Source organism: Crocuta crocuta, unplaced genomic scaffold (assembly GCF_008692635.1).
Source record: "Crocuta crocuta isolate KB4526 unplaced genomic scaffold, BGI_CrCroc_1.0 scaffold177, whole genome shotgun sequence".
Lineage (NCBI taxonomy): Eukaryota > Metazoa > Chordata > Mammalia > Carnivora > Hyaenidae > Crocuta > Crocuta crocuta.
In genome coordinates this window covers 3,144,821-3,156,398 of record NW_027531880.1, presented here as the reverse complement: position 1 = coordinate 3,156,398, position 11,578 = coordinate 3,144,821, and the positions used below count along the sequence as shown (strand labels likewise).

General features: G+C 44.5%; 1 protein-coding gene across 2 annotated transcripts in view; it reads right to left on the bottom strand.

Moving 5' to 3' along the window:
- Positions 1-691: 691 nt before the first annotated feature.
- The window catches only part of SLC20A2 (solute carrier family 20 member 2), a 100,870-nt gene continuing 89,983 nt past the window's right edge, over positions 692-11,578 (bottom strand). For both annotated transcript variants that reach the window (XM_077773065.1, XM_077773066.1), the window contains 2 exons: positions 10,457-10,541; positions 692-2,195 (listed from right to left, as the gene is read on the bottom strand). In XM_077773065.1, the coding sequence (XP_077629191.1) occupies positions 2,031-2,195; positions 10,457-10,541 (250 nt within the window). In that variant the 3' untranslated portion in view covers positions 692-2,030. The remainder of the gene's footprint in view (positions 2,196-10,456; positions 10,542-11,578) is intronic.

The following is an 11,578-nucleotide window of genomic DNA, read 5'->3' as shown; positions in this document are numbered from 1 at the left end:
GGCTGCTTGAGCCAAGGAGAGGCTGGGCCTGTTTCCGTTAGGTCCTTAGAGCTGAACATGTGACCCCCGCCCCCCTTACCCCGCCCCAGGAGGCTGGCTGACTCCAGAGTCAAGGGGGAAAGCCTGGGCACAGAACTGTGATACACCCTTTCATAAAAATCCCACCCCGGGACACACCACCCTTCCGTCTGACAGGTCACGGCTGAAGGATCAATGTGGGGATGGGGGGGTGGGGGGGTGCGTATGCACGCGTGTGTGGAGTGTGTACGCATGCGTGCTAACAGTGGCCATTTCAGGATGCCGGACTGCGTGAGCCATTTTTTCCTTTTCTTATGTATGTATAGTTTTAAATTTTTTTTAAATTCTTATTTTTGAGAGCGAGCGAGCACACGAACAGGGGAGGGGCAGAGAGAGGGAGACACAGATCCCAAGCAGCTCCAGGCTCCCTGGTGTCGGCACAAACTGAGATCATGACCTGGGCAGAAGTCAAACGCTTAACCTTAGGCTTAACCTCACCTGCCTGAGCCACCCGGGCGTCCAGCTCATGTACATTTTCTGCACAAACATGGAAGAGTCTTAAAATACGAAAAGTTACTTGAAAAACAGAAGTAAAATTACGTGGCTTTTATTTTTGTGGAAACTGAACCCAAAATAGGGTATAGGTATTCAGAAAAAGACTTCAGAGGCAAACTTTTGAAGGGCATTTTTTTATTATAAATTTAATATGGTTGATTAATGAAAAATCACAATGAAGTACCAAGAAAACGTTTGTCAATATAAAAATTTTAGCAGCATTTCCACGGTTTCAGGCTCTGGCATCACTCGCACTCCCTCCCTCCCGCTATCAGAACAGAATCAGTGGGACTACAGTAGCGCATCCGGATGTTCAGCTTAGTAAAGGCCTCAAGGAAATCCTCAAATCCAGTGTATTGTCTGATATTCCAACTCTACCCCCTCCTGAATTTCTAGACCCGCTAACTCACTCGCCTTAGTGTTTTAAGAATTCGGTTCTCCAGGCTGCGGGGGAGAGGACGGGTGAAAATTTACACTGGACTTGATATGTGGTGTGTGGTCACGCACCCTCACGTACGTACATTCTCTACAGGACGACGTCGGGCCACCGCAGGGCTCACCAATAACTGGCGCGTGGTGGTGGGGGCGGGGCGGGGCCCGGAAGTAGACGCTCACGTGACGCGCACGTGGCGGGCGGCTGGTGCTTCGGCCTCCGCCCTGCCAGGGGGCAGGTCGGAGCGTGGCGGTCTCGCTACAGCTCAGATCAACAGTAGGATGAATGGGAAGGGAAGACGGACAATATGAAAATATAATACTGGCAAACTATTCCCCTGCTTCTTTGGTACTTTCCAAAAATTCTCTGATCAAAAAAGTATATGGGAAGCACACCATTAAAAAATTACAGTTTTAAGTATTTACAGAGGCAATTATGATATATTACATAATCAGTACACAGTATATGAACAAATTCCTCAGTGAAAGCACTTGTGAACTCCTACCCCACTATTATTCAAGAGCACACCCACGGACGTACACCTTCCCAAATGTGCACCATCCGTCCGGATTCACGCTTATCTTACAGTATATTCAATGGGAAAAATAGCACTTTCCAACCTACACTTTCCTTTTAAAAGGTTCTTAAAATTGGCCACTGAAATCATTAAGTACAAAGATTTGTCGAATATTGAATTCTAGGCAATGTATCTCCACTCCCGTTTCGAGTATGTCTGCGATAATGCTATCTATCCTATGTATACAATGAATATTTAACATATAAGTAACTGCACCACGTTAGGTCACCACGATACCAGTTTAATGCACAGGATTATGTACAGTAGTTAAGTTAGCTCTGGAGGATGACTCTCTACAGTGTAGGTGAACCGTGTGGTTTGGAGCCATGTGAAAGGGACACGGAGAAGCTGGCTGGGACACGGCCCGTGCGCGGCAGGACGCGGGTAACGCCACCCACACGCACCCACACCAGACCACCCCTTGCGTACTGGGTGGAAGAGGCCAGGTCACACGTATGGCAGGATCCCGTACATGAGGAGAGCCATGATAGCAGCACTGAACAACCCGGCCACGGGGACTGTCACAAACCAGGCCACAAAGATGTTGCGGAAGAGGCGCCAGTCCACGGCTTTCCGGGAGCGGATCCAGCCCACGGCCACCACAGACCCCACCTGCGGGAGCACAAAGATTTAAAAGTAAAAACGGAGGGTCCGCGGATTTGAAGGCGAGACACAAAATCTACGTTCAACCAATGTAAATTGGCTCATCTCCGAGGGAAACTGAATTATAATATTACCAATTCCTTCCCCTCAATTTTTAAAAGCTCTTAAAATAGTTTAGATTTTAGGTATAGTTACTTTAGGATTATTCTATTTAGCATATTCTGCTCTGTTTGAGTGGAACTTTAGCCCACTACCTGTGTTCTGTTCTCTCTGCACTTTATAACCTATGGATGTTCCCGTTTTAAATATTCCACAGGCAGGATACCGCTTTCCACAATGTATGGCCCTGTTTTAATTACATAGTGAAATGGCAAAAAACGTATCCTTCTCTTAGAATAACAGCATCATAAATGTCGAAGCTGGAGAAGACCTCTGAGAATGTCCAATCCGCATCATTCATTTTACAGAGGGTAACACAGACCCGGAGAGGATTCGGGGACACCAGGAGCTGTTTGTAAATCACAGCAGACCGAGGACTAGAACTCAGGGCTCTTGATTGTAAGCTGGCTTCCTCCTCCATCTCCAATTGTTTGCAGTGTTTGTACTGTAGCTACTGTGACTAAGAAGGTAAAAAGCAAAGTGAAATAAAATAAAATGGAGTATAAATATTATTGGATCTAAACTGTCACTCACGCTTCACAAAATGACAAGCACAGATACTTGAAAATCGGAACGTTAACAATGTTTTGAGTATTTTTCTAAACACTCACAGTTCATTTTATGTTTTGCTGAACTTTTAAAAAGGAAAAAAAGACTCAACTTTAAGTATCCTAAAAATGAAAATCATAAGAAAGTACAATGCCTGTAACATCTCCTGCCCCACTCAGGCTCTGGTGGGGCTCAGAATCTGACAGAATGCCCTTGACCATTTGTGAGGTGGATTTTCAGGATCTCCATATAACAGGCTTTGTCTCTATGGACCCTCAATACTCCAGAATCAGTAACCTCCAATGAGTTCAAATACCAAGCAGGGTCTAACCACAGAAAAAAAAAATAAAATCCAACACGTTAGATTGTTTATGGATGCAAACTGGAACGCCAAAAAGTGGCACACTGAAAGGCAGTTAATTAGACATTTTGTCAAGCCAGGTCGTGATTAACCAACACGTCCCGGACAGCCACTAACCAACCTGTGGAAGGGGCCATCAGAACGATCGATTTTATTGAACTCCTTGGCCAGTAGCCTGTATGAACCTGGTAACCCTGCTCAGCAGTTCCTAGAACATGACAATCGAGAGTTTCTACTGCATAAGGTTCAGCTAGTTTCTGTGGGTTCTCAGATACGGTCAAATCTACAAACACTAGCTCCTGAGATGAAATTCTTCCTGTTGCTCAGTCTCTCCAGAGCACTGTCCTCTTTACTTAGCACCTTTTGTTCTTCTGGATTCCCTCAGGGGGGAGACCCTCAAGTCTCCATTTTGTCTACGCCCTCTTCCTTGCTTAGAACACTTTTTACTTTTATTTTCTAGAAATTTTAAACATTTTTTTTTGTTTGTTTTTTGAGAGGGGAGGCATGAGCAGGGGAGAAGGGTAAGGAAGAGAATCTTAAGCAGCCTCCATGCTCAGCCCGGAGCCTGACATGGGGCTTGAGTCCACGATGATGACCTGAGCTGAAATCAAGAGTCGGACGTTCAGCTGTACTGAGCCACCCAGGTGCCTCTAGAACATTTTTTTAAAAGCAAAGTTAAAAAATAATATTATAGCGAGTTTATGTAGTGGAGGGATGCACAATGACTCAGACCCCCACTACTATCCTATTTATGTGTTCCTTTCTTGTATTTTTTATCAATATACTTTGGTTTGTAAATTAATAGCGCACACGGTTTCATTTCTTAAAAAAATCAACATGACTGGCATCTTCCCATACTGCTCACAGCCTTTATGATTATCATAAAAGATGGCACACGCTTCAGGTGGATGTACTTTATTTTATTTAACCATTTCCAGTTTGCTTCCAATTTTTCCCTACTGGAAACAGTTACATGATTAATGTATTCATTCATATTGCTTATATTTAGGCTTAAAAAATAATATTCCTTGAAATGGATTATTAAAGGGGGCATTTAGATTTAGTTTTAGTTTTTATTCCTAGTTCAATACTAGTAAAGGTAACAATACAGGGTTATGTTAATTTCAGGTATACAATATTCAACAATTTAAAGGGGGCATTTAAAAAATATCTTGAAATAATTTGAAACTTAGGGAAAAGCTGTAAGAACTCCATATATCGTTTCCCCAAATTTACCGATTTTTAACCTTTTGCCACAATCTATGAAGAAGTGTTTTAAAACTATTAAAATACTCTGCTCACATCAATCTCCCTCTGTCCTCTGGCTAAAGACTCTGCAATCAGGACTTTATGACAATGGCTGAACACAGTAATTTACCAACTCCCCTCCCCGTGTGTCAGAGGGAGTGTTACCTCTCCTACTGCATTTAGGATCGTAATACATCCGGCCAAACAGTTTTATAAACAGTTGTAAATACACGGGGTTGTCGATTATCTGTGAATTTAGGCACACCGTAAAAACATTGCTAACTGTTCTTTTGTGCTAACCAATCACAAAACGAGTTACTGTTGTTTTAATTTGCATATTTTTAATTACTCCGAAGGTTGAACTTCCTTTTATCCATCCAATTTTACTCTGTCTGGTCTTTACATATAAAAATGGTCTCTCCACGTATTTTGCCCATTTACATACTGCAATCTAAGCATGTCCCCTATTTATTTACGTGTGGTCTTTACTGAATAATGATAATAACTGTTAATGCAAATGTATTTTCTCAATTCCATAGCTAGCTTAACCTACCAAATTCACTGGAGTCTCCCTTTGTAAAGTCAGAAGCGAACTCCATAAAATTTCGCTTTTACACCCAGGAACAAAGTGTCTCATCACCTGTGTGCAAAGTCTTGTGCCTTCTTCACACGCAGCACTTACATTTATTGGGATTATTCCAAAACGCCCTTCTTTTTGCTGCAGTCCTGGGGGTGTTCTTGTTTTTATTACATTTTTGTCCCAGCTATTGCTGAGACAAGCTCTAGAGTGCTGTATTTTTATGTGGGCTTGGTCACCGTCGCTGAATTCTAGCGGTGTGTTAGAGATACATGCGGAATTTTCTCAGATGTCTTTTTGGCATATTTCTCAATAGATGATCATATGTTGTTTTTTAAGGGACTGGTAAACCCTATTCTATTGAAGATGTCAGAATACCCTTCTTGGGATTCACTCAACACCTATTTGTTGAGCAGTTATGAGGGGCCAGCCCTGTGCAGGTGCTGCCCTGTTTGGAGCCTGTTTTCCAGTAATCTGGAAAATTACGTTGACCCTGCCGAAATGGTCTTTCATAAAATCATTGATACTGCTTATTAGCACTTTAAGTTTTATACTAATATTCATACGTAAGTATAGCTTTCAATGTCATGTTTATTTTTAAAAAGTTTTTCTTAACGTTTATTTTTGAGTGAGAGAGAGAGAGAGAGAGAGAGAGAGCGAGCAGGGGAGGGACAGAGACAAGGAGACACAGAATCTGAAGCAGGCTCCAGGCTCCGAGCTGTCAGCACAGAGCCCGACGTGGGGCTTAAACTCAAGATCATGAAATCATGACCTGAGCCAAAGTCAGATGCTTAACTGACAGAGCCACCCAGGTGCCCCTGCTTGTTTATTTTTTAGAATGTTTATTTTTGAGAGAGAGAGAGACGGAGAGAGGGAGGAGAGGGAGACATAGGATCCAAAGCAGGCTCCATGCTGACAGCAGAGGGCCCAATGTGGGGCTCAAACTCATCAGCTGCAAGATCAGGACCTGGACTGAAATAAAGACACTTAATTGACTGAGCCACCCAGGTGCCCCTAATTATCATGTTTTATTAGATATTAGTCAACATCATTAGAGTTTTGATATTAGGGTTATTCAGTAAATGCTTTATAGGACAAAATGAGGTGTTTCCTCTTCTATTTTGTTTTTTTCCCTACATTGTGGAATGTTTATATAATGTGAGAATTATTCTTTTAAAATGGAAGAGGTGATCTAATTAATCCATCTAGAACTGGAATCAGTTGTGTCTCCTCCTTTTTGCTTTTTCAGGTGAGAAGAATTGTTTCTGGAGAATGTCCTTAGTTTTCTCCTCTGGCTCTGTTCAGATTTTCTACATTTTCCTACTTCTTTGTCAGTATTTGTCATGTAGATTTTTTGCAGAAAACAATTCATTTCACAGAGGTTTCTAAATTCTTCACATATAGCCGTATGGTTTCTTTTACACTTTAAAAATTCCCTTCTCTGTTATGATGTCTTTCTCCTACCTTAATTCCTCTCCTTTTCCTTGATGTGATTTGATATTATTTTTTTGTAGCCACTTTTCTCTCTCCTTCCCCTTCAGTATTTATTTATTTATTTAATTTTATTAAGAGAGCAAGAGCATAGGTGGGGGGAGGGGCAGAGAATCTTTTTTTTTAATTTTTAATGTTTATTTTTGGGAGAGAGCACGAGTAGGGGGGGGACAGAGAGAGAGGAAGACACAATCTGAAGCAGCTCCAGACCCTGAGCTGTGAGCACAGAGCCGGATGGATGTGGGGCTCGAACCCACAAACTGAGATCATGACCTGAACTGAAACCAGACACCCAACCAACTGAGCCACCCAGGAGCCCCAGGAGCCCCAAAGAAAGAGAATCTTAAGCAGGCTCCATGCTCAGCGCAGAGCCCGCGGCGCTCATTCTATGACCCTGGGATCATGACCTGTGTCAAAATCAAGAGTTGGAGGCTCAACTGACTGAGCCACCCACGTACCCCAGTATTTTTGTTTTTAAATTTATTTTGCTTTTATAAATATTATACCTTTCTTACTGTTTCCTCAGAATTTTTATTCTACACCTTTTATAAAATCTTTAAGGTCTAATTCTTTTATTTCTTTGCTCAATTAAATCATTTATTAAAGATTGGACTTTTCAACGGAGTATAACTTTAGCTCCCAAAGGTTTTTCCATGTATAACCGCGTGCGCGCGCGCACACACACACACACAGAGCTTTTTGTCACGAAAGCCATCATTGTAATTTTTAAACCCCTTGATTCAACTGTTACTTTAAAAGAACATTTAAAATTGTCCCGGTGATACTTCCCTTTTTCAACACATACTAAATTTATAGTTTAATTTCATTGTGATTAGTGTGTATAGCACAACTTCTGTTCTTATTTTATAAATTTCATTTTTTAAGAATGTTTAATTTATTTTTATTTTTGCTAGAGAGAGTGCACACAGGAGAGGGGCAGAGAGAGAGGGAGGGGAACAGAGCATCCGAAGCTGAGTCCACGCTGATCGGGCAGAGAGCCCGACACAGGGCTCAAACCTGGGAACTGTGAAATCATGACCTGAGCTGAAGTAGGATGCTCAACTGACTGAGCTACCCAGGCGCCCCTATTTTCTAAATTTTAAAGTGACTTTTATCCTGGCCTTCTGAATTTATGATTAATTTTTATAAATACTTGGTGATACTTGACAAGAAGGCGTAAGATCTGGAGGGTAAAATTCTGACACATGCTTTTTAATTATACTGCTCTAAATCTATTGTCCAAATCTTGTATATTCCTAAATACTTTTTGGCTTCTTCATCTGTCACACACTCAGACATACTAATTTTGAGTTCTAATGGCTTTTGCCTTATCTTTTTAGTTGTTACATTATTTGGATCACAAGGGACTTGAGTACGATGTCTTCACTACTGATTAGGTCTTTTGTTGGTAATATTCACTGCTGCGTGTATGTAACCTCCTTCTTAATAAGCTAAATGTGTTTCCACTTAACACCATCATCAGGCACTAACAGCAACAGAATTATTGGGAAGGGGGGAAGAAGATAAGTAGGAGAACCAAAGACTAAGACTTAGAAAGTTAAGTTAGAAATTATACTAAATTTTTAAATTTTTAAAATTAAAAAAAATTTTATATCAGTAGTGTTTCCTCTAAGCGGTTCCAAATCCACAGGCTGGCTGAGTAGTCATTTATGTCACCAGCCCCGATGAACAATGTGGGGTGATTGACAAAAGAGAGTAACCCCAAGCCACCCCCACAAGGAATTAAGACATTCTGCATTAACACCACTCCGAATCGCTATAAAACGTTCACAAGCGTGTCCAACAGCGGCCACTGTGTGTTGTATGCTAGGGCTGAAGGCCGAAACTGATCAAGGCTCACAGATGGAAAGAATGAGTACCAAGTTACTGAATCATGCCTCAGTGGATACTTTTATTTTCAAGACTCCTTTCTATTTTTTCAATTAAGGCCTTCAACTTTAACCAGAAGTATTGTCCCAGGAAAATATCTAATGAACTGAGTCCTGTGATGTGAAATACCAAAATGCTTAACACTGAAAGATTTACAGAAAGCAAAACTTTGCATCTGCCTTCTGAGGAAGGCAGCTGTAAGCAAAAAACCTAATGAGCAGGTAGGAGAGGAAGCGGGGAAGCAGGAAAACATCCAACACGATGGCATCTGGTTATGATTTTATGTGGAGGTCAGTACCCTTCAAATGTTTCCAGATCGGGGCATTGCTCACACAGGGTCCTGGTCTCCCATGTTGGCTGCACCTGCCACATGGGGCCTGCTGCACGGGGAGCCCCTGCTGCAGGAGGGGTAGGACTCTGCGCGAGGGCGGCTGCGGATTCTTGCCAGCGCCCCGGCTTCTGGGCTTTGTGCTTTGTGCTCCTAGTGTGAGGCCAGGCCCGGAGGGCCAGGACCCAGACTTTAGCTACTGCAGTGACTAGCTCTGGGCTTTGACCACCAGTCCACGATCAGTGATACTGGACAGACTGATTAGAATCCGAGTTGAGCTCTGGCTCCAGTCTATTTGATAGCTGACATCCACTGTGGTCTCGTGTTAGAGAGAGTTTTTTTTTTAAGCTTTTAAATATTTATTTATTTATTTTATTATTTTTTTTGAGAGAGAGAGAGAGAGAGCAGAGACAGACACAGAATCCGAAGCAGGCTCCAGGCTCTGAGGTGTCAGCACAGAGCCCAACGTGGGGCTCGAACCCATGAGCCATGAGATAAATGACCTGAGCCGAAGTCCGACACTTAACCAACTGAGCCATGCAGGTGCCCCTGTGTTGCTTTTTCAAGAGATCTTTCAACTGGTGTGAAAGAGTGTGCCTTCACTAGGCTTGCTCACATGCAGGGTTAATCACTGAAAAGACAGTGACAGTTATTTGAAAGCAGACGCAAAGACTCTTCATGCCTACAGAAGAGTTCAAAGCCTGTTTCTCTGGGAGGAAGATATATTTAATAAGAGGCATTTCCTCTCTGCGCCCACAGCCCAGCAAGCTGAAGTTGATGTGGAGTAAGGCGGAAGATGATCACTTTCGTCCCACACAGTTTTGTACTGTTTGAAATATGTCACTGAACGTGTGCTTCTTTTCTAAGTTTTAAATACCCGAAACCAGAAGAGTAACGGGAGGAGCGCACAGCCCTTGTCCTGGGCTCCTGGTGGCTACTGCACAGGAGCAGGGCCGGGCCCTGCCTGGGTGGGGGACCGTGGGAGAGTCACTTAACCTTTCTGTCTTCAGTCTGCTCACTGGTGAAACCGAGGGAACGTTAGCGCTCGCCCCAAAAGGCTCTTGGGAGGATTAAATGAGTTAACAGTCACAGCAGCCTGCAAACCCCGCCCGCAGGGAGCCCTCGCCGCGTCTCAGCTGAGGCGCACTTGGCAGCGATCAACATTCAGCATCACCGCTCACTCGGAATTTACTCTAAGGCAGCGCAGCACTCCGAGCAATCACACAAGGGAGGAGAGCTGAAACACCGCGTCCTGCTTAGGTCTACGTCCACTGTCAACTCCCGGTCCCCGGCAGCGGCTGGAACCGAGTGGCAGGCCCCCATCTGGGCCTACGAATACGCTTAGTGTCCACACGACTTCAACGCGAAATCCACCGTGGAAACGACGAGAGGGAAACGGGACAAATGGGAAGTGTGAGGCACACGTGGCAGGCGGGAAGAAAGCTCCTGCGGGAAAGTGCGAAGCGGACGCCACACAAGGCGTCACGCTGCTGAGCACACACGGTCGAGAGGGACGGTGTGGGAAAGCGACCACCCACATCCAACAACACTCCGGCAGGCCCGGCAGACCCCGGGCTGGGTGTTGACCACGCACAAGGCGCTGCCAGCTTTTCTCAGGCGCTGGGTGGCGGCGGACTGACCCCAGCGGCCGGGTGGCAGGGACCTACCTTGCAGTGTGTGGTGCTGACAGGAAGTCCGACGTTGGAGGCGATCACCACGGTGAACGCGGAGGCCAGCTCAATGGTGAAGCCGCTGCGGGAGGGGGCACAAGAGACACATCACAGGCGCTCTTTGTATCCGCCTCACTGACACCTCAGGGTGCCAGAGTCTCCCCAGAACATTCTTTGGGTGGATTGTTGGCTGCTGACCGGGCCAGATGACATTAATAGAAAAGAAACTGCTGCATAATGACAACAATTCACACTAAGACTGTGCATTATGCTGTTTACAGCCCTAAATAGGCTTCTCTTTCTGATATGTTTTCAAAAAGCACACACTGTAGTAACTGGGTCAGAAATTCCTGCTGTGTAAAAAATGCTAAATTAGTCATTTCTAGAGTGGCGAGAAAAAAAACACACTTATTTTTAAAATGTGTATTTGCTGCAAAAAAACTTTTTTTCTCAGATTGCTAATTTTTCTTTTTTTTTTTAAAGTTTTTTTTTTTAATGTTTTTTTTATTTATTTCTAGGGGAGAGAGAGAGAGAGAGAGACAGCGTGAGCAGGGGAGGGTCAGAGNAGCACAGAGCCCGACGCGGGGCCCGAACCCACGAACCGCGAGATCATGACCCAAGCGAAAGTCGGACGCTTAACCGACTAAGCCACCCAGGCGCCCCGGATTGCTAATTTTTCAAATCAATCTTACAAAAGAATCTTTCATTAGAATGAGTTTCAAGGGAGAAAAGCCTTCTTACAATAGGTAGTTCCAAGTCTTAGCTGTAAGGCTTCCAAGTTCTCCTGTAAGTTTGCACCTCACCCCTAACGNTGCACGGCGGAACCGCGAAGCGAGGCAGCTGAGAGCTGCCTCCATCCAGCAGGTGAAGCCGGGGTGGCGAATTTTCCGGGAAACGCAGACCCTGGGCCCAGCGCGGTTTGCATCCCCTCCGCCCCCACCACTCGCCCTCCAAGGCCTCCCGCGGAGTGTAGACCAGCAGGGGGCGTGGCCGGAGGGGGGCGGGGCGTTCTCTTCCCTCCAGTTCCCTGGAGCTCCTCTGGCCTCCTGAGTCCCCAGCCTCTCCCTCACCGCAGGGCGGTGGCCTAGGTGTGCGGGAAGGAGGGCAAGGACGGGTGTG